Below are 27,892 nucleotides of genomic sequence, written 5' to 3'. Positions count from 1 at the left end.
TAAGATGGTTAGCGAGATGGAGGGGGAGGAGCTGCAATGATGCAACAACGTGGAAGATTAAAGAAATGAGAACTTTGTATTAGTTACTCAGAAAGAGAGAGAGAGGCATCCGGGTGTGTCACTTCGACACACTAAACCAATGTTGTTTTGCCCTTTTCTGACATTTCCAGGCATCATAAGCGGTTATTGTTGCTTTGAGTCCACCACTGTTGACTCTAGTCTTCATTTATTAGCAGCCATGTCGCCTATCCAGCGATCTTATTGGTCGTTGAACCGAGCAAACCGGATTTTAACCCTTTTGTTGTCACTTCTTCTTATTTTCCAGCTCTACATTTTCTTCATGCATACATGTGGCAACTGTCTGTCATCATAAAACATAAGCCACCGAGAGGCCATACAAAGCCAGTCTGTCTTTATGTGCGCTAGTTCTCTGAGCTCGGTTGATCCTCTGGAGATCTGAGGCCAGTGAAATCGAGGTCGGTGGGAGTTGGACCGGAATATGCTGTTCTGGCTCACTTTCAACACTGGAAGGTCACGTGGGAGCGTGATAACCGATAAGGCCGCATTCACAAAATGTCCCAAAGATTGACTCAACTCAGTGAAGTGGGTAAAGAATACAAAGCAGGACAAGATTGATTTGAAGAGAATCTCCATCGTTTCCCACTCACTCTCTCCCAGTGAAATCCCATCATCCACTTCACCCTTTCAAGCCGATCAGTGAACGCTGGGAGCAAAATGCTTTCACAATGTGCGAGTATGTATTGCCTTCCCAAAAATCGACGTCCTTCTGTGATTCCAGTTGCACAGATTGTGTCAGAGGCAGAGTTTACATTTCCTCCCACAGCTAGCGGCGCCGATGTGGCCGATTGCCAAGGAGACCTCGTTTCATCAGAGGGTCTCTCACACTTCCTGATTTCCATCTCGACACTAGCTGAACTGGAAGACTGCTGATGAAAATATCAACGCAATTCGTCACCCAATCGAATTTCTGCATGCAAACAAAGTATTAAAAAAAACAACCCCTGTAACGTGTACCTACTTTTATTGTGATGATTTGCTGCTTCGGTAAATCCTTTTAACCTGGTTGGCAATTCATCCTCTTTACCTGTTGGGCCACGCCCACATCGGTAGAGCCCGTTGTTGTTATTGTTTTGCTGGGTCGCTATTGTTGGTGTGAAAGCACAGCTATCCCGGGTCAATGCTATCCTTTATTTACACATGCAACTCCTATTCTCACCACATGCAACTCCTCTGTTTGCCTTTCATGCAGCCGGTGGGCAGGGCCCATTGTCATGATAATGAGACCTCGGAGAACACAGATCAGAGGCACATGTGCATCCTGGGATCCAGGAGTGTAAAGGCAGTGGTAAAGGTGAATGAATGGAGTTGGTTGTGGATTACAATTGACTTTTCTTGGTGCATGAAATATCATTAGGCTGAGGCCGCCGTACTTTTACTTGCTGGGATGACCAAAAACATTTACACAAATTACATAACCGAACAATCAACGCAAATGCCTTTAAATGAGCGACATCCACGCAACCCGAGAAACGGAGACAACTCGTGCTCCCATCTTGTTTACTCAATCCCCAAGTATTAAAAAACCACCATTCCTTCTTGTCCTCTCTCAAAAATGCTGTTTACTTTTTCTAAAAGTGGAAGTTTGGCGAAGGAGCGTGTGAACAGAAACAGATGCTGCGTACTCTCTTGCTCCGTCACTCTCTCTCTCTTTCTCTCTCTCACACACACATGCACACAATGGCAAACAGCTGCGTGAGGCTTTAGCAGAGACAGTGAAAAGGAATCCATACAGTAGATGCGCTCATAGTATCGATAGATAGTGTTGATTAGTCTCCTTGTTTGGTCTTGAAAGGAGCCCCTCAGACTTTTTGCCAATGTATTTCAAAGTGCTCCAAGAGACCCTCGAATATGTGAAAGTGGTCATGAGTGATTTTATGATGATCATATTTGGTGGAGAAGAAAAGGGGTCGCTTAAGAACAATTCAAACTCAAATGTTCTCAAATGTTCTCAAATTCCTTCAGACCTTCCCCATTGTGCTCTCTTGTAGATCGGCCAAGGCGATTGGTTTTCTGCTACGCAACCTCCACTTCTTCGATCCCGTCTACTGGAGCTCGACAGCCACGTGCAGCCGGTCCCGCCAACTTGTCACCAGCCCAGTTGGTTTCGCTGCAAACACGGTTGATTTAAAAAAAAAAAGTGCCTCATTTGCATGTAAAAGTTAGAATCCCCTTGACGATCGAGTGGAAACTCGGCTGATGACAACCAGCTGTTCACGTTTCCTTTTAAGTGTGAGTAGAGATTCAGAACAGCGGCCCGCGTTGAACCATGTGCGCGGGGGGGCAGCGTGGCGGTCGGGGGAGGGGGGAGGGTGTTGCCTCAGGTAGCGGCGGTGAGAGACGCGTGAAATACGATCCAGGAAGTTCAGTTGAAGTAGCAGATTAATGCGTTTAAAGGCTCAGCGGACGCCTGCTAAGCCTTTAAACGCGTTTGACAGCCTTCAGACTCAACAATAAACACAGAATAGTTTATCGTACGGACAATTTTGCTTCTTTTTTCCCCGTCTTCTTTTTTTTACAACACGGTGATTTTTGAGAAAACCGACGCGTGACAGCCGGAGGGGAAGTAATTCTGTGGTCTATCAAAAATGATATTCCTCATCTTCCCAAGATATTGAATAGTACATGATATTGTTCAGAAACCTTGTACTTCCTGCAAGTTCCCATATATATTTGTGTAAAGTTGATCACGTTAAAATCAGGGTGGATTTAAGCCACGATGGAGAAAATGGCAAAGGGTCCTAATGATGCCACCTGGATGCAATTACACCCGGGTTTTAATTTACATCAGCTGGTAGCCTTTGTCCATCAGCAGTGTCAGTAGCAGCTCGTGTGCTACAATAGCATGTGGGTTACAGTAGGAGCGAGGCCATCCTCATGTCTCCATCCTCCCCCCCTCCCCCTCCCTCACTCACTGCCACCTGGCCCAGCCTCTGAGCCTGCTGGCTGACCAGATGCACCCTGAATAAAGCCTACGAGGAGAGAGGAGGGGAACTCAAGGTTATTACGGGTGATCATTCACTTCATATCTCTTTAAAAATAAGCTATTTTCTGTGTGCTTACAAAACATTAGTTGTCGCATCATTGTGGATTCTACCTGTGTCCCTGAAGGACAGAATACAATAAAAAAAAGACGGATGACATCTTTAGGTTATTCAGTGGTGTTCATACGTGTAAAGGGCAAAGATGAAGGGCGAACTTTAAGTATTTATCCGACACCATTTGCTTGTTTGTTTACGCGGCCCGAGTGCTTGTGGATTCTCACACGTCGATCGCGCGCTCTCTCGATTGTCTGACGTCTGATTAAAAGCAGATTAATGACGTGGAATGAACTGAGCATCATCCCCTTTTACTTTCTAGAAGTAGAGTGGCGGGAGTGAATGAAGCGTGCAGAGCCCGCCCGATTCCAGCCAGGGCCCCTATTGTCTTAGCCTGCACTTGAGCTCCAGGGCCGGGCATAAATCAGCCGGTGATTTAAGTTGAACTCAGTGAAGACGTATACCGCGGGGAGAGAAGAATAACTCATTCATGCTCCTCAAGTGTCGTCCCCCCACCGATGGGGCTGGCTGGCGAGGCAGCGCTGAGCGCCGCATTAAGGAGCTGAGACAAAAGAGGGCTTCAATGAAAGAGCCTGCAAGGAGGGGGTAGATGGTATGAACACATTTTCAAGGGAGATCCTCTCTTCTCTTCAAGGGGGGAGTGGGGAGCTTGATATAGGGAGTGGGGTTGTTGCAGAGGTACCCCCCCTCACACACACACATGCACAGGACACACACTTTTGTCTCTCTTGGCAGGGCCTCTTGTTTAGCCTTTAGGTGCCAAAGCAATTAGTTATGTTAATTGCAGGGGCCATTGCCGATGAATGCAGGTTGGATGGAGCCTGTCAGCGGCGGATGATTGGCCAGGATCCACTTGGGGGAGGAGGACACGCGGGGTGGGGGAGGGGGAGGGGGTTGCAACGTCGTCGGTGCACCCGGCCCATGGAAACAGAGGAGAGGACAGTGTGTGGGAAAACAGGGGAGGAGCCAGAGCGGAAAGGGAGCGATCGAGAGGGTGGGAGGAGGCTCAGAGCTGGAGAGAGAGAGCGCAGGAGCGGACGCGTAATCACGGAGAGAGAGAGAGAAGAGATTTGAAGAAAACAAACACAGCAGCGGAGGCAGATTGAGGGAAGGAGGGAGCTTCACGTGAGAGAAAGAGAAACAAGACAAAGGCAGAAAGTAAGAGAGAGCGAGAGAGAGAGAGCGAGAGAGAGAGAGTAGCGGCAGCGTTTGCGCTGGTCTACTCGGTGATCCGTCTCCATCTGGGTGCCATCTGTGTCTCTGGCTCTGGCCTTCGCCACACCGGAGCTCACATATGTGGGAATGCAAACACATGCCTGACATATGAAGGCGTGGAGTCACAGAACGAGACAAAAAGGATAAGAAAGCCGAACAACCCCAGCCACCGGCAGCTTGACTTTCACACCCGAGGACCGAGGAGTTGTCTCTACGAGAGTGGAGGTAGGAGAGAGAGAGAGAGAGAGAGCATCTCAACGTGGAATTTGTGTTTGCGTTTTCCAGGGTGTATTTTCATTTATTTATATGTGAGAGAGAGAGTGTGTGTGTGTGTGTGTGTGTGTGCTTTTGCAAACGGTGCATTTAAGTGTGTGCGTGTGTGTGTGTTCCAGCCTAATTCCCAGAGCTGTTCTGTACTGCTGTACAGATGGTGCCTCATCCTTTCCTCTTATCTCTTCATCCTTATCTACTGAGGTAGGAGGAATGACTTTGTCTGCCTGCTTTCTTTACCAGTGGACTTAAACTTCTGTTGCCATACTGATTGCTCAGGCTCTGGTTATCTTGTCGTCGAAGCTTGTTTGTAATCATTTCCTTTTGAGATTTCAATAATGAATGGTCCATAATTTCTCTCAATGTCCACCCCTAAATCAACTCGTAAATACTGTGGCAAATTTCAGAGCTCGGCATCATGTCGTAACATCCCAAGCAGATTGCGTTTCTTCTCTTTTTCAGAATGCTGTGGCCATCTGAGGTTTTTAGTATTTTCATTTTTTCCTTTAAAACTTTTCATCTTTTAGTGAACACCAAAGCAATATTCCCAGGACTAGCAGCCAAAACATGAAGCCATCTGTTGTTCCTTTATTTTTCATCTTGCTCCTAATCCCCCCAACCCCCCGTTTGCTTCCAAGCGTGGCAAGCAGAAGAAGACACGTCAAATCCACCTGGAATGATTGTGGTATGTGGGAGCAAACCGTTTCTTTCCTCCTCCCCACCCCCCAGAAATAGTGCTTATATGTAAACATCAAAATCTGCTACCTCAACCGGATAAATAAACACGGCAGCTTGATTGGCTCCATGTGTGAAAGGGGCTCAGCTGTCATTTACTCGCATAGTAATCCGTTCGGTCCAGACGGCAAAGCAGAGCACAAGAAAATAGGTGGAGAAGACGTGTGCATCTGTTGTACAGTATCCCAGCCATATGGGAAGAGGATGGGGAAGTGCCCGTCTCGGTCTTTCACGCTGTGCCTACATGTTACACAACACAGACATCAGTGGGAATGTGGACCCCACCGGAGTGCAAATGTCAGATCGTTGCAAGTTGTGTTTAAGTAATTGGAGTTAGATTGTTAAAACATCTTTTTGTTCTAATATCGGTTACTTTCTTCTTTTTTTATAACCACATGCACAGTAAGCTACATTCTATTCAGGAGAACATCTTGTTTATGTGCATGGAAGGAGGAGGAGGAGGAGGAGGAGGAGGAGGCAGCAGCAGACAGAGAGAAGGCAGAGAGACCTGGCTAGTGTTTGGCCAGGTCAGTCCATCAGGGAGATAGGAGCGACTGACTGTCGCCTGCACAGTCTCAAGCCAGAGCCCCCTGCCTGCTCCGCTGGACTCCGTCACGCTCCTGACACCGTGGCGCTGCTCTGCGTCCGAGGCTTTTTTTGTGCGTGATTGCGTGACGATCAAGGATGTGACATTTATATTCCTCCGAAATGATTGTATTTCGCCCCCGCTCGTTCCCATCATGCGGTGGCTGTGTCTGACGTGGATGTGTGCGTCTTTGAAGTCGCCGATAGCGCGCTAGATGCGTGCGGTGTTGAGTCTGAGGAGGTGAGCGCGTGTGCACGTGTGTGCCTGGTGTCTTGTGGACATTTTGTCCACCGACGAGTACAAGGTCGCTCTACCCTTTCTTTCGGTCCTCCCTCTCAGCTGTGGGTTTATCTGCTCAAAGGTTGAGTAATAAATGGGAGAAATGGACCACCGTGACCCTCGCTCGCCGTGCCATTATCTGAAGAATTCATGCACAGAAACCCCCCCCCCCCCTTTTTTTTCAACACACATGTGCACATGCACACAGAATAGAGCAGCTGCGTCAAGATGCAGGAAGTGCTCTATTAGTTCCAGTTGTGAGGACTGTGATATCTGGCCCCGGGGGGTTCAATGAGAGGTTGTGTGTGTGTGTGTGTGTGTGTGGACATGAATGGGTTGGGTCATTTACTCAACAGAAACAGCTCAGTCACTTCAAGTGGCGCAATGAAAGATTATTTCATCACTCGGAGCGTCTCCTGTGTGTGTGTGTGTGTGTGTGTGTGTCTGTTTGTGTGTTTGTGTGCGTGTGTGTGTTGGCAAGCATGCAGACCCGTATCTGTGTCAATGAGCATCGAAACAACCTGCGTGCCCCCCCCCCCCCCCCCCCCGCCATCTCTCCTATTGTAACCCCATTGACATTGTGTGGGATCTCCTCTCTTTGTGCTAAGTGCGTGAGTAGAGGTCTCTTCCCGGGGTCTAGTGACTGTTTACTAGCCTGGGAGACTCGCCCAGTGACCCAAGACGAGAACTCTTTTTCCTGGGCTCGTGAGGTCTGAGAGGGGAAGAGTATCGGCACATTCTTGAAAAGGCTCAGTCAAATTCTTCAAACGAATGAATTCAAGGTCTTCACGTTCTGCATACGTGCAAGACTAGTACATCAAATACAAAAATATGGGAACATTTAAAAGTTTAACTTGATCTCTTAAACTGCACGACCCCCCCCCCCCTTCAAAATAACAATCTCTCAAAAACAAAGCTGCGAACACGTTAGCTAACGGTTGCCGACTCACTCACCCAACAGACACAGATCCACGTTAGCGCCCCACTGGCTACCGAATGTTAGCCTTTTAGCTCATGTTTAGTCCACCGTTTCCTGAGAGAGAAACAAATCTGTGTCTTAAGCTTGCGAGTCTGTGCAACTTTCTTCAAATATCGTTTGCATGTACTTGGTTTGTCTAAACTCGTTGGCTCAAAATTGCCACCTTCACTTTTATAGTTAAGCTAAGCTGTATCTTTCAGTCTGCACAGAGGTATCAGATTGAGTTGTTTGTTCAGCATTAGCCTACTAGCTTCCCTTATTAGGTATTAGAATGTTAATATCACGTCGGGAAGTCTTTGATTTGAATTTTCCAGTCTTTAACCGAGGAGCCGCAGACAAACAGAGGGGGCATTGGCGTTTTGTGAGCATCTGTGAAAAACCCAGGCAACGGGATGCATTTAGACTTTCCTGGAAAGACTTGTTATTTTCCAATTGGAAAAATCCAAAAGGCAAGCGTTGATACTTCGGAGGACGTGCCAGAGCAACAAAAAAAATGTATGTGCTGTTGTTAAGTGTGTGGGTGGACAAGAAACGGGTGTTGCCGCCTCTCAGCATGAGCTGTCTGTCAGAGTCATTGTTTGCTCTCTTCCTTTCCCTTCTATCTCCTTCTTGAAAAAGCATGGATTAAAATGTTTTTCAACATTTAATTTGCTTGGCTAAGACTAAAACCTGACACACAAACTCATTGACACATTGTAGTTTTATGTTGGGGCAACAATAACCCGGCTTCACTATCAAGAAGACGGATGTATGTTATCAAGACATGACCTTCTAAAAAAAAAAAAACCACTGCGTTCTTAAACACACGTGCGCTCGAAACCATCCAACGCCGTATGCCCACGCGTTCACAAACATACACTCCTCCTCACACGGCGATCTCCGTCTCGCTCTCCTCATTGTTTTGTGCCCAGCTGGCCCCTTTGTTTTACTTCTCGGCCCCTATCGGTGGTTGCTGAGGTCTGAGTCTTTCATGCAGCTGGTCTTAGCTTCCACCCAGCTCCGTTTAATAGAGTCTATGGGCCTTACTGGATCTACTGCTCCGCTTTGAGTCACTGGAACCCCAAAATAATGCTTGGGGGGGGAAATGATTATAGCTTACGACAATACAGAAATGTTTGTAGTTTGAGCTTTACTGCTCAGTCTGACTCCCAGAAATACCAACGTTTCACACGGTGATATACCTCCTGAATGTTTGTTGGGGGGGTCGGATGTTTCAAACCGGAAACGGAAGATCTCCAAAACAACTTGTGTACGTCGATGAACCGTCACGCGTCAATAAACCGTGACTCTCTACCCACATGTTCACGGGAAGTGAAGTGTGGGTCAAGCGAGGCTGTGTAAATGTCTTCAGCGTGGCCCGTGGTGATGGCAACATCTGGTTGGACCCGAGCCCGAGAGCCTCTGACACCTGGTCTGAAACAGGCCGGTCTTAGTGCTTCGTTTTGTCACGTCTCGAGCTCGTATTTAGTTTTATGGACTACCGTAACTTACCGAGTGCGTGTCCGCGTATACGTCTGATGCCGACAGTACGGAGACGAGGGAAAACAGCCCGTATTTAGCCTGGCTGCAGTTCAAGTGGGTTGTCTGGGTTGATGATGTATCGGAGCTATGCGGTCTTAATCCTCCAGACACACACGATGATCTACATCTTCACCGCTTGTCGGGGGAGCTCTGTAAATCGGTTCTGTCATCGTATTATTTGTTTCACCGTGAGAATAAACATGCCGGAGGGAGAAAAAAAACAAGGGCAACACAACTTGGTTTTAATGCCGTCATGTTCCCAAATAGCTGATCGTTTTTCTCTCCGCAGTCTCGGGTTTAAAGACTCAGCGGGCTCACGGTGATTGATGGGCAGGCTAACCAATTAGTTACGGAGAGGTGAGAAGGGTTGTAACCAGATAGGCACATAATCTACTGCCCCTCGGAGACAAGGGTGTGGGACAGTCTGCTTAAGTGTGTGTGTGTGTGTGCGTGTCAAAGCTTTTGTGGTTTGAGGTCATGATTGACAGATTTGAATTGTCTCCATTTTGCCACAGTTATGTGTGTGTGTGTGTGTGTATACACGTGCCTTAGGCTGGCCATTTCACACAGGTGTGTGTGTCACTTCAGGCCTCTCTCCACTAAGCCGATGACAAACTCAACACCTGGTACTCAAGGCCAACACACACACACATACACACACATAATGACACACATCCACTTCCAGCATATCCCTCGTGGCTCAGCTGTGTGTGACGCAGGCGTGCGTCTGGGTTTAAGGTTTGTGCCACTCTGAGTAGCACGTATCCGTTTGACCCAGTGACAGGAGAGTTAGAGGCCGACCATAACTAGACACGGTGAGTCTTCGTCAATTACGTTCACTTTCACTTAATCTTGTTTGAATTTACTCTACCCATGGGCCTTCTGGCCGCCTTGTAATCTTATGCTGGGACGTAGACAGAATCTAGAAGTGCAAATTGGGATATGCTGCTATTTGTTTTCTCTCAACCTTTAATTAAAAACAATTCTAGGTGTATGTAATTCATCAAATATCCCAACATTTTTAACCCTCGTGTGGTGTTAATTATTGTGTTATTCAGCCAGTGTTGGTGGGTCTGGTAGACGCGCTGCATTTTTAAAATTCAATTAGATTTGTATTAGTTTATTTCATCCCAATTACAATCGATATAAATAGCATATATGGTTCATGATTTGCCCTTCACCTTTTGTAAGAGCAAATAAAAATTGGTTCCCGCAAGACAGAGTGTAAAATGTGCGGGAAGGGGAGAGCAGACAGGTGTCGGCACTTTAATTTTTCAACAATGTTGGAACTTGGTGCGGGAACGGCAGGGGCAGACACACACACAGACACACACACACACCCACACACAAACACACACACAGACACACACACACACACGCACCCACACAAACACACACACACCTGTAAGTAATGTAAATGTGTGATTGGGATGTACAGTGTGTGTGGGTATGGTTATTGAAATACGCTCTTTACAGAAAATGAGCCACGGCCAATGAGTCTGAGTTCGGAAAATAATTTGTGTCATTTTTTTGTCGGTAAAAAATGTCAACGGGTCCCGTAGGCCCGAAAAACCACACAGGGGTTAAAAGCAGTTGCTCTTGCTGAAACGACGATGGGGTTTGGGGAAGTGCCCAACTCGGCAAAGAAACATGCCGGGATGGCCTTTCTTTGACCGGAGTGTTTTGGAGATTGAAATCCCATCCGGTATATTCTCCCTGACCTCGTGTCCACGTGGACACTGGCCTCTCTACCGAACCTCTTCTCCCTCCCCTGCTTCCATCTCACCACTGCGCCTCTTTTACGGCTCATTCTTAGTTTTTTATGAAAGACGTCTGCCTGCTCTTCTATTCCCTTTTTTTTTTATTCCCTCTCTCTCTCGCTCAGCCACTAAGTACATTTCCATCCTCGGGTGCCTTTTTTTTTCTTCTTCACCTTGTGGCATGCTGGATTACAGCAGTGTTTTTATACTCTGTGAGTGTCACAGTCATTTCTTCTCACTCAATGCCACGGGCTAATGGGATGAGTTCCCTTCAGGAACATCTGTGTGTGTGCAGGAAAGTCACAACGTCTCTTCCTTCACCGATTATATTTCTCTCTCCCTCCATCTATACATATTCCTCTTGCTTTCCCCCCTTTTGCCGTCAACCTCGCCACCTCCCAGTCTCCCCCCGCCCTCGCAGAGTGAGGAGCACCGTGTTGACGTTGGGTTTTGTCCAAATATGTCTACGGGGCTGGACGGTGGGAATGAGAGCCAAGAAAAACAGCCCGGCGGCGAGTCTGACAACCAGGCTTGTCTTTCTGATGAAACCAAATGAAAACAGTATTTTCTCTCCTTTTGTTATTCCCTCCCTCCCTCTCTCTCTCTCTCTGCACACATCTCTCCTCCTCCACCTCTGGCGCCTCAGACTGATTTCTTATTCAAGTCGGAGCTTGTTTAAACACTCTTGCATGCTCAGTAAAAGTGTTTGTGATAAACGGACATTTATTTCCTTCAATTGGATTTAATAAAAAAATTAATGAGAAAATACCGCCAGTTTTTAACAAACCCGTATGAACGTAGATTTTTTTTTAACATGTGGCTTGTCTTTATATTGTAAAAACCATATTGTCCAAAAAAAAAATCTGGTGGAAGTTATAGTCAACTGTGTGTTGCAACAGTTGAAAGGGGGCGTTAGTCCCAAGAGAGCAATGGCATGAATTAAATTAATTGCAATAAGCAGAGGGGACACGTGTGTCCTAATTCTCAGACATTCGACGCCATTCACACACCGAGAAGTCTCTAAAATCCAATGTCCTTGAACCTGTCGTTTTGTCATAAGGTTATCACGACAACCTGACACTTGAGAGACACCATGCGCTGTTGAATAATCGGTTTTATAAGTGGATGTTGTGTTGGTGCATGCAGCCTAGCCTTGTGTGTGTGTGTGTGTGTGTGTGGGTCAGGAGGGAGCGCAGGATAGAGGAACAGATGTGTGCTGTATTGTGGTGTGCGTGGACGGACGGGGACCAGGTGCAGCCTTTGTCTCCCTGGCATTTAAGTCCACTCGCTTGCATTCAGCCGCCTCGTGCCTCCCCACCCCTCCCCTCCACGTCCTCCTCCACTCCTTGGAGGGAAGGCAGAAGTGTGTGTGTTGTGTTGTGTGTGGGGGAGGGGCCGCCTTGGCTTAGCGGAGGAGGCTCCAGCCGTCTCTTCTGCACCCCCCTCCTCCTCCCTCACAGGTGACTGTTGGAGGTCCCAGCTGGCCAGCTCTTGGCCGATTAGATCCATATGGTAGAGGAGGAAGAGGAGGAAGAGGAGGGAGCAGTGCACATCAGTTGCATGGGTGCTGCTCGCGTGTCATCGCCTTTTTCCACTCCATGTCTCGCATTATTTTCTGTTTACTCTCGAGTTTGTGTTGATGTTGTTCATTTTCACATATAATGCTGTCGGTCTGCTCTCTGCCATTTAAGTTGAGATGGGATCTTTTTCTGGGGGTGTCAAATGGTGTGAGTTTAGGTTGAATGGAGAATTCTTTCATACGTCCAATAAAAAAACCCAAGATGTTTTGATGCTCACTGTTTTATGGAGAGTTACAACGTTTTATTCATTTTAATTTCGGTGCACTCTTGGTAGAATTTATTTAGCGTAGCTTGGCACAAAGAGCGGAAGAAGAAAGCGAACCAACCCCTAAAACACGCGGTGGGTTGTGGGGCTACAGCAAAGCACAACAAATCATTTACATGTGTTGGCGTGGTAGTTGTCAAGCGACACACCAAAACACCCACGGTTCTGTTCAGAGTTGGGAAAGTGAGTACGTTGCTTCTGCCACGTTTGTCCGAAAGTGACAGTGTGTGAGCCGATTCACTAAAACCACACATTTAGTTTCCGTCAATAATATATCAAAAATAAAAAAACTGCAAGTTACATGTTTTTTTTGAAAGCTTTGGTGTGTGTGTGCATTAACCGGGCCCACATAGTTGTAGCGTTGCACATGCTCTGAATTGTCTTTTTTTGCTCTTTGATGAATGACTCCGGCCTGCGTTGCATCTCCTCTCACCTCCTCTCCAGCGACAGCAGAGCGATAGCAGCGCGCACAATCCGACATCGCCACACACCCTCGCACACACTTCGCCTCGTGACTCACAGCCGCCGGAGACTTTCAACCTCCGTGGTAAACCAGCAGCAGCTTCGTGAACCCTAACGCCCAACACATTTATTTACACATCACTTCGAGAACAACTTATTTTTCCGTAAACCGTCCTCACGTCGCCGGGGGAGGTAAGCGAGTGTTCTCGGCGCCGTATTGTTTCACATTTAATTATTTAACGGCTTGCCTTTCGGTCACAGTTGTAGCGCAGCGGCATCGTCCCCGTTCCATCCCTCTCTTTGTCACGAGGAGTGTAACGGGCTGAGGCTCAGGCGCAGAGAGACAGGCTGGACGAAATATAAATAACAAAAAGCACTCTTTAATGAGGCAAAACAGTTGCAAAATAAACAAGGTCCAAAAGCAGGCAGGATCAGGAACACGGACAGGACGACAGGAAAAGGACACGGAACCATAGACGACAATCGGACCGCAGACAAGGGAAAGACTGACACAATATATAGGGGGGGAAACACAGGTGTACGACATCAGACTAACGAGACAAGAGTGGCTGAGGGCAGGTGCAGGGAATTAAACAATTAAGACAGAGAAGACACAGAGGAGACATAGGAGACACGGAACACAGGAGAAACAGAACAGGGTGTTACACTCTTTGTCTCGTCGCGAGCCTCGTTCTAAAACCGTCATCTGCGCAGGCCGAGGCGATTAAGGCCGATTAAATGTTTTAATGCAGACGAGCGTCACCTGAAGCTGAACAAACGAGGAACACCTGGCTAGCAACGGCAGTCGTCACCACGGATGCACACGCTGCCTGTTCCATCCGCGCGGCAACAACCTTTTTGTCAAAGAAAGCCCAAGATAACGCGTCATATTCAGTGCCTATTATATGTTTTTTGAGAAGACGACAGGACGAACGGATAAATCAAACGGTGAGCAGAATTTAGACTTATTTTCCGTGGATGAACGCTTCTGGTTTTCATCTTTTAATATTCAGGACGCATTGGTCTTTCCAGCTTTGAGCTCTCTGTGCGTCGCGGCTTTTCCACGTTCTCCTGTCGTGTAGCGACACGCCTTTTTTGTTTAATTTGGGCAGAGATGACAGGTGGCCTTCTGACCACAAACACCCCATCGCGGTTAGTTAACGCTCGACCACTTCGGACTCTGTCTGTGTGTGTGTGTGTGTGTGTGTGTGTGTGTGTGTGTTGTGGCTGCTCGCACAGCTGCCTCCCCTGACAGTCCTGTGACTCCACTGGATGGACTCAGGTGCGCTCGTCAGCCAGATGAAGTCATCCGGCTATGTACGCGGTCTAATTGACAAGCAGAGGCAATTCTCTGTGGGCTGTCAGCACTACACACACACACACACACACACACACAGACACACACCTACCTGATGCCTCCTATATTGGCTCCTCTGTTGTCGCGGCCAACGAGTCGTTGCACCTTGCCGCATCTCCATATTGCACCGACGCGTCTGTAACCTAATTGGTCAGTTATTTCCAGACGTGGGGGGGGGGGGGGGTCAGCGTTCTGAAGACATATGTTTGTACCTGTTGCGCATGTTTGTGTTCATCCACGGCGTCCTGTGGATCTGCCGGTTGAACGCAACAGGCCTACAAAAAGCCAAAATGAAGGGCTGTTGACGAAGGGTCGACTTGTGCGTACATCCCCATGCAACGTTGTTGTTGTTGTTGTTTACGTGGTAACCATCTTGACACTAAGGCCATATGGTTGGTTCTGTTATTGAGATGTCAAGCTAATTTCCTGGCCATACGGACTCTCTCTCTCTGTCTGTCTGTCTGTCTGTCTGTCTGTCTGTCTGTCTGTGTGTGTGTGTGTGTGTGTGTGTGTGTGTGTGTGTGTGTGTGTGTGTGTGTGTGTGTGTGTGTGTGTGTGTGTGTGTGTGTGTGTGTGTGTGTGTGGCTTCCCTCCTTCCTGTGTTGGTAAACAGGTGGAATTGTTAACGCATTGATTTTTCTATGTACAAATTTCGCACCCGACCTCACAATGCATTCTCCTCATTCAATGGGTGTTATTATTCTTCATTTCGAGTTCTCATGAGTTACCTCCCGACGACTTAAAGCGTCCAGCTCCCGCATTTATAAACTGGGTCCCTGTGGCTCAAGGCCATGCAGAGTTCATAGCTGTGAAAAAGATATAATGGGTGCCATTGAAGCCACGGTCCTAAAACCATGGAACCACATTTAAAAAGCTGCTCTCCGCTGACCCATGACCTCTGAGACCGTGCTTGTCTATTAACGGTCCATTCTTGAAGCAGTTAGAAAAGTCTGATCCACTCTAAATGGAGACGGGATCCGGCCTTCATGGATCCCCGGGAGACAAAGACGCCTTCTGATCCCACGTCTCCCCGTTGTTCTCCATACCCCTTATCTGGTGGTCTCATTCAGGGGCCATGGCAGATTGAGAAGTTGCGTTTAACATTCAAAAGCCCTGCCGATCTTGTTAGCAAAGCGTGAAATAACCCCCCCCCTTTCTCAACCCCCCCCCCCCCATTTACTGGGGAGCTCAATAAGGGGGCATTCTTCTCCCGCACAATAGGCTTCTTCAGCATTTCTTCTGTTATTGATCTGAATGGTTGGGAGTGAGGGTTAAACTTTAGACATCTGGCTCTTTGATGGGGGGGGGGGGGGGGCAGGGCGGTTGATGCCCTGGCAGCAAGTGTTGTATGATGTGAAGTGGGTTGGGTTTGGGGGGAGGGGGAGGCATTTTTGTTTTCTTTTGTGGCGATGAACCTAAAGCGTTTGAATTTATTCAAAACTCGTAGGGAAAGTGCTCTTTTTGTTTGCTTGTTTATTTCTCATGTGGACGCTATATAGTGAGTTAAATTCCTTCTTTTCTATTTTAAATTGTCTTTTTTTTAAACCCTTTTTTTTTTTTGCACGTGTGTTTCATTTAATAAAGTGATAATGGTGCAATGTGACGGAAACATCTTTGAAAGCGATCTGTTTTTTGACCGACAGCTGACCTCTCGCTCTCTCTCTCCCCCTCCCCCCTGCAGACAGTCGAGAGAAGAAGAGCCCTGCCATGCCCGGTTCTCCTGTGGATGCTAAGACTCATTCTCGATCGGCCCCCAGCAGCAGCTCCACCATGCCACCTCTGCCTTCTGTCAGCTCCAGCGGCCCCCGCCCGGCCTCCTTCTCCACCACGGCGTGTAAGCGCGACGTTTCCTCCTCAAACCTCTCAATTCATTCAGTGGATTTTGTAGCTTGTGTTTTTTTCTCACACGTTGTATCTTATAAGCGGCTCGGAAGCACGGGTCCACTCTATCATCTCAACCCCTCCCTCCCCCCCCTCTCTTTCTCTCACCTTTACTCTCCAGTGACCAATGGGAATCACCATTCCCCGCCAACCCTGAATGCAGTGCCGTCTCCACCGCAGCGGTACAGCAACGGACCGTCCTCTTCCTCTTCCTCCTCGCTGGCCAACCAGCAGCTGCCGGCCACGTGCGGCGCTCGCCAGCTGAGCAAGCTGAAGCGGTTCCTGACCACGCTGCAGCAGTTTGGCAACGACATCTCTCCTGAGATCGGGGACAGCGTCCGAAGCCTCGTTCTGGCCCTCGTGGTAAGTTCTATCGCGTGGAGAACGTACGTCTTCCACACCGTGACTTTGGGTCCACTGGCTTCTTGAACGTCCCTTTTTTGTTATTCTGTCTCGTAGAATTCGACAGTTACCATCGAGGAGTTCCACTCGCGGCTTCAGGAGGCCACGAACTTCCCCTTACGGCCCTTTGTCATCCCCTTTCTCAAGGTAAACACAGCTCCGAACTGCCCTCACTGCTCCCATGTTTGCTCTGCGTTAGTCTGTTGGACCACTTCCTTTTTTTCTCTGCGGCCGTATTTCTTTCCCCCCCCCCTCTCTGTTTAACTTTGAAACCCGACACCCTACGGTACGCCGGTGGCCCGCTGGAATCATCTCGGCTCGTGATTAATCGCAGAATAACAAGTGATGGCGAGAAAGTCCTTCGACACCAACACAATCCTCTTCTAGGGGTGATCTGACCAATCACATGGCGCCCTGAGAGTCGTGGTTGTAATACATTCATTACTGTGTATTACTGTGTGTCCAGGATACAATGCAGTATTTTATAAATAGGCCTCTTTGTAGGTTGTCTAATTGAATAAACGGCTTCTCCGCGGTTCAAAGTAATCTGTATCAAGATTTGCGCGTTGACTTGACAAGAAGCATATGTGTGTTTGTTTGTGTGTGTGTGTGTTAAACAGCCTCTCGAGCCCCTTTTGTAACCAGTGCAGTCTGCAAGAGTATACTTTTTAAGAGCTCCCCTCTGTAAAGCAGCCCATAAATCTTCAGTCCGTCGTACCGCCGTAACTTCAAGTGGTCAAAAAAAAAATCGGCTCTTTTTCCACGCGTACCTCTTACTCACCTTTGGAGCCCCTCCATCTGTCTGCCTGAGAGCGCCGAGACAAGAAACCTCTGTTCCCCTCCCGCTACTCATTTATTACGAGGGGGTGGGGTCCACACGACTTAATTCCAGCTCCTCGAGACCGGCCCGTCTTAAGAAAGAGAGAGAAATACAGATGGGACAGAGTCGGGGGGGGGGGACGTGGAAAAGGGAGAGCGAGTGAGAGAGAGAGAAAAGTGGGAACTCGGAAGTGTGAAACATGCCTATAAAGTGTTGCCTTCTCTTTTTACGGGCTTCCATGTGCCATATGGAGCCGCTGTCCCGTTAAAAGAGCGTTCAGCTGCCAAGGCGCCGCCGTTCTCGCTTCCGCCCCGCTGAACCCCGGAGAGCCGTCTTCTGTGCCGACACACAGCACATGTGTCCACGAGCTCGGGGGGGGGGGGCCCCCGGGGGGAGAAGGGAGGCCGAGGAGCGAGGGAGACGGGCAAAAAGAGGAAAAAAAGAGAGAGAGAGAGCGGATTGGTGTGTTACTATAGTCGACCCTAGAGGAGAGGTCACATCGTTAGGGAGAGATGCTCGTTGGAGACGTGAGCAGAAGAGGTCGGACCAGAGGAGGGAGCTCCACGAGGATCTGCTCGGTAATGGCTGAAAGGGCCACATGACAGTGGGGGGGGGGGGTCAGAGCCACTAAATGAGAACGGTAGGGTTGTTCAGTTGGTTGCTCAAGACGAGGGGGGGGGGGGGAGAGGAAGCAGTGTAATTACAAACACACCGGAGTCTGTTCCCAATTAGGGGAATGCCGGGAACCGCCGCGAGATTGGAAGATAGGGCCGAGAGACGGTCCCAGATAAATATTCCATGGCAGGGAGAAGGTGAGGAACGAGGCAGACGCGCTTATGGAGGGAGAGGGAGATGGAGAGAGAGACTGTGTGCTTAGCAACCAACTTCAGCGGCGGCTTCGGAAAAACATTTTCTTTTTCAGCGAGGGGAAGCCGCAGCCGCAGAACAACACCCAGGCACAAATTGAGCCTTGCAGCCAGACCTCAAGGAGTCAGTGCCCCCCCCCCCTTACTCCCACTACGAGAGACACACCATGTGTACAGTGTGTGTCTCTCAGCTCGGTGTGCTGGTGGTCTCTCTCTCTCTCTCTCTCTCTCTCTCTCTCTCAGACGCTCTGTTTGCTTCTGGTGCCTTCTTATTTTCCGGTGGTCTCTGTGTCCCTCTGAATGAGTACGTGATGTATGACTCGACATGCGGCTGACCTTTAACCCTGGGACTACAATGCTCCGTCATATGAAGGAGAGCGGGGGGGGGGAAGGAAGATTTCTAAATGGTCCTCCTCCTCCCAGTCTTTTTATATCCCTCTGCCCAGTAAAATGAAACCTCACCCGTGTTTGTGTTTGTTGCCAGGCCAACCTGCCCCTCCTGCAGAGGGAGTTGCTCCACTGTGCGCGGGCAGCCAAGCAGACCCCGGCCCAGTACTTGTCCCAGCATGAGCACCTCCTGCTGAGCACCACCATGGCCTCCTCTCCGGACTCCTCCGAGCTGCTGATGGAGCCTCCGGAGGCGGTCGCCAAGAGACACAGCCCCAACAGGTGAGCCAAAGAGGGGACGTCTACATCCACGGCCCCTTCGTACTTCTGCTTACTTATTTTAATTGCCCCCCCCCCCTTCTCTTCTTCCTCCTTTAGAGCCAAAGAGAATGGTTTCCACGAACGCGAGCGTCCGCCCCCGGCCATGGAGCCCGCCGCCAAGCGGATTTGCACCATCAGCCCCGCCCCCCGACACAGCCCCGCCCACCCGCTGCCCCTCAGCGCCCAGCTCCACCCGACCCCTCCGCCCCTGCAGCACTACGCCCTGGACGACATCGCGGCGCCGCACATCCTGCACCGCGAGCACAGCCAGCGCATGCTGGAGATCCGCGAGCTCAAAGACCGGCCCCGGCTGCCTGGTGCGTGGCGGCTTCCTGAGAGTCATTTAGCGTCTCGAGAATTTACCGATCACGACGACGGACGTTTCTATTTACTCCCCTGGAGATATTCTGTCTGTCGTGGCTCGTTGAACAAACGGCATCAGGCATTATTTCCTCAACATTTAGTCAATGATTAAAGGCTACTCGACATCCTTGAGGACGTTGAACCGGTGATTAATATATATATATATATATATATATATATATATATCTGGAGTCCACACATGTGTATAAACAGAGCCATACTGTCCAGGCAGGGAGTGTCGGATTTACTCTGGTGTATATCTACCCTCCATTTGGGGCTTGTCAGCATGCAGTGGAAACGGCAGTAGCTCACACACACACACACACACACACACACACACACACACACGTACAGAAACATACCTGGTTATGTTCATGCTAGAGGTGCTGTGTTTACGAGGCCTTAGTCCCTTGTCTGACAGCCTCCCGCCCGCCTGCCGCCATTTAACTCGTGTGCACACAACCGCGCGCACACACACACATAAACACACCAGTCCACACACTCGTGGCTTTGAACTGATGAACACTGATGAGAACCAGGAGTAGGGAAGAGGTTGAGGGGAAGGCTAGATGAGAGAGTGTGTGTGTGTGTGTGTGTGTGTGTGTACATGAGGGAATCGTGATCCTGTTCAGCAGGCCGAGGATGCATGTGGCCCCTTGCCGGCTGTTTGCTACTCAATTTTAAGAGATTGTGGTTTGCTGTGTCTTTGGAGTCCGTTTGTGTCTCTTTTATGGGGATATGTTTCGAGAAGTCGTTGGGCTCTGCGTGACCACGGGGGTGTGTGTGTGTGTGTGTGTGTGTGTGCAAACTGTAATTGCTGTTTATTGTACAATTATGTATTGTTTAATGCACAGTGTTGTGTAACAACTGAATTGGAATCAGATAGTTTACTAAATGTCCGTGTGTGCGTGTGTGTGTGTGTGTGTGTGTGTGTTCATGGTTATAATGGTCCATAGTGAGTGTCAGACCGGCTGGTTGTGTTTAGAGGTGGAGCCACTCCACTCAGCCTGAGTGTCTCCCTACTGGAATGCTGTGAGCTCCAGTGTGTGTGTGTGTGTGTGTGTGTGTGTGTGTGGTTGACAGCTGACTTCCAGATGTGTGCAGGCTCTGGGTGCTGGAAGTCTGTTTTGCATCACAGGCTTCTCCTTTTCTCCTTTCACCCCACCTTCGCTCGCTCACAACCCCCCCCCCCCCACACCACTACCCCCCCCCCCCCCCCCCGGTACATCTTGCATCTTTTTCTTGCCGTCACTTTGAGTTCTGCATGTATGAAGCTGCTGCCTGTGACTCTTGTCTCTTCAGCGATGTGTGGGAAATATGTAATCACCATCACAAGATGTATACATATATATATATATATATATATATACTGTATATATATATATATATATATTGTGGTAAAATAATGAAGCCACGGTAGCTCACGTTTCAGGTTTGCCACACCCCTTCCCCTCACACACTGTCACTTGTGGCTTCCCTTACATGAACAAGAATGTTAATCACATTGGCCTGTGGTCTTTCTTGTCTGTGTTTTAATCAGGCACTAACGGGGGCTACCGCGAGGAGCCGGTGGACCACAGACTGACGGACAGAGAGTGGGCTGATGAATGGAGGCATCTGGACCACGTAAGTCTGCAGACGGGGCACCGCTGCTGCTAATGGCCTGTGATGTACAAAGAATGTCAAATGTAATCCGTCTTATAGGATCCTACGACGCTCAGGAGTTTATATTCTCAGAGCTGGAAAGCAATGACTTCTGTAGCACATCTGGATATGATGCATTAACTTAGTGTGTTGCTCCGAATAAACATACCGGCCTCAAGTGATGAGGCTTCAGTCGCAGTGTGAAGAGTTTGATACGATTCTCTGCAAATGGCTCAACCAGATGTGTCCCTCCTCGCCCTCCAGGTGTTGAACTGCATCGTGGACATGGTGGAGAAGACCCGGCGGTCCGTGAGCGTGCTCCGGCGATGCCAGGAGTCGGACCGCGAGGAGCTCAACTACTGGAGACGGCGTTCGAGCGAGCAGGAGGACCCGCGCAAAGGAGGCTCGGGCCCCGCCCCCTTCTCGAAGACGCACAGCCCCCACTCCGCAGAGTCGGGTGGGTGCCGCTTTTTTTCTTTTTAATTCAATGATGCCGCTTATGCTGCCGCAGAACCCAAGAAACTCCGTCGTGGTTTCTGTGATTGGAGCCCGTTGTTTCCCCACAAGAGACGGTTGCCTCATGAGCAGAGGATGCCAAACCAGTGGAAACCGTTTTTGGAGAAGCTTGTTGTTCGGCTTTTAAGGGGCCGGGTCACCCAGATTAGAGCGGAGCGTATTGTGAGTGCTCCATGATGTGAGTTTTGGATGCGCGTCTGATCCTGGAGGAACAAATATGTCTTGGAAGGAAAGTGTAACTATACCCAGAAGGTTAGACATACATTGAGTATCAAGTCCATTTTTTTTTTAAAGTGCCCAATATTGGATACTGAAAGGTCTGAATGCCCCTTCTCAATGTCTGCCGTCTAGTGGCCGGTGGGAGAATTGCAGCTAAGTCCCAGTGTTATTGAGTCCCTTTCACATTTAGCCTGCCGTGCACTGGCACGGTTCTTTCGGAGTACCAGCCTTGCCCCCCCCCCCCCCCTCATGCTGGTCCATAGTCACAGACAGGTGCCAGGACTGGCCTCGGCCATATCGGCCACAGAAGGGCCGTCCTGCCGGCTCAGGGACCCAGAGCTGGCCGACTCGCCTGAGCGCCATCTGGGCCCCCAGCCGGGAAGCCCGCCCGCCCGCCTGGGCCCGAGCGGAGGAAGACTGTGGTGGGGGTGGAAATGGCGACCGGGAGGGTGGATGCGTGCGTGGTTAAAGAGAGCGGATGTAAATGAAGGCAAAGAGAGAATGGTGAGATGGAGGATGTAAAATATGGGGAAAGAAGAGATGAGCCAGGTGGCAGAGCTGGAGAGGCCAAGAGAGAGAGAGAAAGCGAGAGAGAGGGAGGGAGAGGGAGGGAGAGAGAGAGAGGGAGGGAGAGGGAGGGAGAGAGAGAGAGAGTTTTTTTAAGGGAACAGACAGAATGTTGACGCAGCTTGTTGGTCTGCAATTCCCTGCGAGCCAAACACATTCCTCCCCAAAGCTGTCAGATCTCAGATCAGTCCGGGACGCTGATGAACAACAATTACGTTTGGTTGCGTGGCCTCGAAAGGATATGCGGGGGAAATAAAAGACCGGATGACAAACGATGGTATCGCTGCCCGCCTCTGTGGCCTCTCTCTCTCTCTCTTTAGAACTCACCCCCTACCTTGATTTGAGCCGTCGCTCACACAAAGACGGCCATTATTTCAACAACGAGTCGTCTCCGTGAGCCCCGGCAGGTGCTCACGCCGTCTGTCTCCGTCTTTTCCCGCAGACTCCCAGCGCGACTTTGCTCCCCGGCCAGGAGCGGCATACGTTACTGACGAGATCTGGAGGAAAGCCGGTGAGAACTGAATCGGATTTAATTACTGATGTGTTTATTGTGTGTGTGTGTGGGGGGGGGGGGGGGGGTTAAGACATGTTCTTGGATATCAAAAAAAAGGTAGACCAAATGAAATAACGATTGATTGTTCCACAGAAGAAGCGGTGAACGAGGTCAAGCGTCAGGCCATGGATGAGGTCCAGAAGGCCGTCGCGGAGGCCGAGCAGAAGGCCTTTGAGATGATCGCGTCCGAGAGGGCCAAGATGGAGAAGACTCTGGTCGACGCGAAGAAGAAGGCTAAAGAGGATGCCGTCATGGTCATCAATGAACAGGAGGACTCCAGTGAGGTGAGCCTGGGCGATCGGTCGAGGAGGTTCTATGAAGTCAAGTCATGCACTGAAATAAGGGATTCTGCACACAAGCGCCTCAGATAAAAGAAATGTTACAGTTAGATGGAGAGTCCTGTTATAGCTGCTATAATCAAGATTTTTTAAATATTAAAATTGGATTAAAACTCAGTTCAGAGCATTACAGCATCGTGTAGCTCACTGTTATCGGTACTCATCGGTATCGTGATGCAGGTGGTTGTCTTCAGTGCAAACGAGATCTGAAGCTCCACAGCGTGCTCTCTGTAATCGTCAAAAGAGACAAAGCGAGCGGATCATTTGGCAGCTAAAAGGCGAGATATTTCCCGGGGGGGCTGGCGGAGAGAAGAAAAGCGGGTAAAGACGAACGAGGACTTGAATTTGCCAGGAACCCGACGATCGGAGGGACAATACGCCAACGCGAGGTCTCCGCTTCCTCGAATGGAGACCGGCCTCTTGACTGACGGTCGTCTCGTTTCTTCCCGTTTCCTCTCAGTGTTGCTGGAACTGCGGCCGCAAAGCCAGCGAGACGTGCAGCGGCTGCAACGCGGCGCGCTACTGCGGCTCCTTCTGCCAGCACAAGGACTGGGAGAGGCACCACCTCATCTGCAGCCCGGGACTTCAGGCTCAACCCAAACCCGTGTCGGCCATCAGCGCGAGCAGGGCGGCGGCGGCCACAGCGGCGGCCGCCGGGGCGTCTCCCGTCGGCCCGGCCGGGGCCAAGGCCCCCGACAGCGTCCCGCCGGCCGCCAGCCCCGGAGGAGACAAGGCGTCGGTCGCTTCTCACTCCTCCACCCCGTCCACCCCGGCCTCCGCCCCCGAAAACAACGGACACTAGGACGCCGAGGACGCCGGTGGTGAACGCGGCGTCGCCTACGCTCTTCCCCACCGGGGGGAAGAAGTGACTCAAGCAGCGGGACGGGGAACTGTTTGTGGGTTAAGTTAGGGCAACAGATTCGTCATCACGCGCTTTGAAAACAAAACAAAACAGATTACGGATGACTGTTTGAGTGATATGTCAACTGGGACTCTGGCGTTGGCAAAGAACAGAAGGGAACGTCTCGAACGCGTCTATTGGAGGAACAGATCTCCGGAACAGATGGAAACGTGTTTGTCTTTGTCCAAAAAAAAACAACAACTCATCTTGGATCTGCAAAGGGTGGAGGAAAAACTGCTTTCATCTCTGGAAGTTATTAAAGAAGGAGTACGAAGGGAAGAGAGAAAAAAAAAGCAGTGAGGTATGAAGCCGCCTCGCCTCACGACAATATCCTCACGTTGTCGTGTATAGATTTTAAGATGACGAGGTGGTGGTGGTGGTGCAAAATGGAAACAGTGTAATATTACCAGCCATAAAGCATCTGTCTTCTTCTCCCTGTAGGAACATCTGCTCCTGTATACATAAATATTTGTTCGTCAGGTTTTCATGCGTGTGTCCAACAGTTCGTGCAGTTCGTGAATATTGTTCAGCATATGATGAACGTTTGTCAAAGCAATATTAAAAGTGAAGTGTTCAGGTATCTCAAGCCGTTTCTGCATCACCAAAGTTTTCAGTCGCGAGAGAGACGTTTCCATTTCCTGTAAATGTCTTGTGAACGAAAGATAGTTCTACAATATCTACTTTTATAAAGAGCTTAGCTCGGGACGCTGGTGACTATCTTTTCATTTCTGACCAGTCTTCAAAGAGCAGAGGGCAAGGTGAGGGTGGCTGGCACTCGTTGGCGTCACCAGGTGTGTGTGTGGCGGGCTCGGCCGCTGCTCCGGATCTTCGCCACCACACTGCAACATGCGCATCAGGGGCCCCGTAACACGGCTCTGCCCAAGGACCGCTTTCCACACAGCGAAAAGAAAAGGAAACGATGGGTTAAATCTTTTTCTTTCTTCATTTGAAATAATAATAAAAAAAGACGGGTGAACATTGTCACCGATGCTCCCGTTGCCGTGGCGCAGGTTCAGAGCAGCGACTCCGTCCCACGGAGAATCTCAGGAGGCAGCTAAACTGTGTTTGTATGTACAGATCATTCTGTTCTTTTTTTTGTCGCCGTTTGGTTTAAGTCCAAAGTTTAGACTGATTTTTTTCATAACAGACATTGTTCTTGTTTTGTTTTTCTTCTTCTTCCGTTTGTTGTAAGATGTACTTTGTAAAGAATATTATGAGAGAATGCCTTTATTTTGTGAGCCACGATTTTCTTCGTTCTTTTAACACGTTCTTTTGTTTTGAGGCATAACTTCATACGACAAAAAGATATCTTGACATGAAGTATGAAATAAAAAAATAGAATTACCTCAACGGTTTTGTCTTTTCTCTGATTTTAATATTATGATGAAATAGCGATCATTCATCACGGTGTTGTGAGAAATATAAAATAAAATCTGACCTCATCTGTTAAAATGTCTTATGAACTTCCAGTCAGTAGAACTAACTATTTATTTTTATTTATAAAATATATCAACCTCGAAGGCTAAATATAATTCATTCAACATTTTTAAACTATAAATAATAATGCAGAATTTGAAATGACTAGTCTCTAAGGTTGTTTACTCAGCACAGCATTTATTGGGGTCATATTTATTATCTGAGATAATCTTATTACTGTTGCTTTTATTTTGAGCTTTCAACAGTGCACCTAATATTTCAGATATTAGTTTTGTGCAGAGCTGAACAAATGACACTGATGATAAACTCATTTTTATTAAAAAACCAGCCTTATATTGACCCGCAAACTGTTTCTTCCAAAATAACTCTATTTAACCGAGCTTCAAACAGTTTTTGGAAAAAGTCTTTATTCATTTTCCGTCTCAATATTATATTATTTCTGTATAACTTCATTACGCATGTATGAAAGTATCTTCTTTCTATATTAAAAACCATAGACAACGATTGCTTCTCAACTTATTTTGACTACACAGCAGCAGAGTATTTTTGCAAACTCTTCGTCTCTTTAATGTTGTGAAATATTCAGTGACTCCCGATAAAATCTGCATGTGGAATCTTGAAATTCAGCTATGAAGTATTGGGGAGGCTCCTCCCGAGATTTAATTATTCTGAAGTGGCTGGAAATTTTGTTCTGTTTAATGTATAATGTTTTCCACCAAGTCAGCTCATACTGAACATCTGTATTCACAAACTCAACTGTTACTCTAGTCATCATTGGGTTTTACATCAAAAGAAGCTAATTGATCATTTCAAAGGAGGCCAAAATGCACGAGACATATGTAATATTTTATTTAACCACAGGGTGGCAGTATATGATATATTTTAAGAAGTGCCTTCGATTCTAAAAGTTAGAAGATGGTGGGTAGCCTGATGGAAAGGTCTGTGATGAAAAGCAGGAGGTGATCACAGGCCACAATTACTCATCTATGAAATAATACTTTATAATCTTCCTAGTAGGATTTTGTGTCAAAGAGAAAAAATATTATCACAAGTAAAAATACTGCGCTGACACTAAGTTTGAGTCCAGAAGTATTAATGAAAAAACATACTCAAATCATCAAAAATAAAAGTACACACAAATTCTTTTTAGACAGTGTTATACAATTGTATAGTATATTAGTAAAGCTAAAATGTGTATACACACAGCATGACATGGAAAACTAAAAGCGCTTTTAGTGTGTGAGTGTGTGTGTGTGTGTGTGTTTGAGAGTTTGATTTTAATGCCCCTGCTGTTCCCGCACAAAAGTTGAAAACAATTCAAGTACCGACACCTGTCTGCTCTCACCTTCCCACATTGCCATATATGCTGTTTCAGTATTTTAGCATCAAATTGTTTGATTGTGTTGAAATAAATACTAAGAAATGCAGCAGGTCTATCAAACCTATGAACATTTGCTGAATAACACAAATATGAACACCACACATAATTAAAGTATATGAGCGAATGTAATTGGTTACATTCTAGCCAAAGCATAGAAGCAGTTTTTAATTGTAGATAATATATGTCAACAAAAGCAGCTGCTGTTGTTTGTCTTTATAAGCATCATTGTTTCATCACAGATCTACAAAAATAACACAAGTATAAAGTGTATCTCCAGATCATTAGTCGATCGAAAAATGAAATATGACTCATTTGGAGATAATTGTGCGACTGTTGTTCAGCAGCGGGATCATGACGTCTGCTTCGTGCTGAAGATCAGAAAAGTCGTCGTTGCTGCTGTTGTCTGGATGTTCGCTGAGTTAACTCATAGCTCGAACACGGATCTGTAGACCCTGGGTTGTTGCACATTATATACACAAATTATGCATTCAGAAACTCAATTCCCGACAACACCGCACTGACTGTTATCTTCTAACTCTCCCTCTTCCTCCAGAACTTTGTCCTAAGCATACAGCTCGCAGTGTAGGTCGCCTATGCGTAAAAAATACATCAAAACGTGCGGCCTGATTGAGTATCGTGTACATTTAATGAAAGATTCGCCGAGCCAAGGGAAAAACAATTTAAACAACGAAGGGTTTCAGAGCATACCTCGCAAATGCGTCAAAATACATCAAAACGTGCGGTCTGATCGGGAAAAGTCGGGAATTACTTTTCTAAGAGATCAAACCGACACTTAATCCACGAAAATGCCGAAAATCAGACGAGGAACCTCAAGCAGCAGCAGTTGCTTCTCGCGAAGCGTTAAAAGAAAGATGACCGATGACGATGACTCTGACAGCCAACAGTTGTCCAAACATAAGATAAAGAGGCTTCGAAGACACTCTGCAGGTCAAGCAGCAGCAGTTTCTTCTCGCCAAAGGTCAGAAGAAAGATGGCTGATTGTGGCGACTCTGATAACCAACAGTTGACCAATCATAAGGTAAAGAGGCTCAGAAAAAACTCTGCAGCTCCACCCGCTGGATCGGAGCAGCGTCCCCTCTGAGCATGTATGTTTTGGTCTTGAGCTTTGAACAATTCAACCATGTATTTG

General features: G+C 48.1%; 1 protein-coding gene across 5 annotated transcripts in view; it reads left to right on the top strand.

The window, feature by feature from the left end:
* Positions 1-25,274, top strand: part of cbfa2t2 (CBFA2/RUNX1 partner transcriptional co-repressor 2) — a 40,104-nt gene extending 14,830 nt beyond the window's left edge. The window contains exons 1-11 of one of the 5 annotated variants that reach the window (XM_056437795.1): positions 2,289-2,310; positions 15,828-15,980; positions 16,149-16,390; positions 16,487-16,576; positions 18,600-18,784; positions 18,881-19,140; positions 20,727-20,812; positions 21,095-21,287; positions 22,575-22,643; positions 22,779-22,969; positions 23,484-25,274. In XM_056437795.1, coding sequence (XP_056293770.1) covers positions 15,854-15,980; positions 16,149-16,390; positions 16,487-16,576; positions 18,600-18,784; positions 18,881-19,140; positions 20,727-20,812; positions 21,095-21,287; positions 22,575-22,643; positions 22,779-22,969; positions 23,484-23,825 — 1,785 coding nt within the window. In that variant the 5' untranslated portion in view covers positions 2,289-2,310; positions 15,828-15,853 and the 3' untranslated portion in view covers positions 23,826-25,274. Of the gene's footprint in view, positions 1-2,288; positions 2,311-4,243; positions 4,578-4,756; positions 4,827-4,870; positions 5,308-15,827; positions 15,981-16,148; positions 16,391-16,486; positions 16,577-18,599; positions 18,785-18,880; positions 19,141-20,726; positions 20,813-21,094; positions 21,288-22,574; positions 22,644-22,778; positions 22,970-23,483 lie in introns of those variants that run through there. The other 4 variants (XM_056437796.1, XM_056437794.1, XM_056437792.1 and 1 more) reach the window with 4 other exon arrangements.
* The last annotated feature ends 2,618 nt before the right edge of the window (positions 25,275-27,892 follow it).

Source organism: Pseudoliparis swirei, chromosome 18 (genome assembly GCF_029220125.1).
Source record: "Pseudoliparis swirei isolate HS2019 ecotype Mariana Trench chromosome 18, NWPU_hadal_v1, whole genome shotgun sequence".
Taxonomy (NCBI): domain Eukaryota; kingdom Metazoa; phylum Chordata; class Actinopteri; order Perciformes; family Liparidae; genus Pseudoliparis; species Pseudoliparis swirei.
The sequence above is the reverse complement of the archived record's forward strand: the minus strand, read 5'-3'. Positions and strand labels throughout refer to the sequence as shown.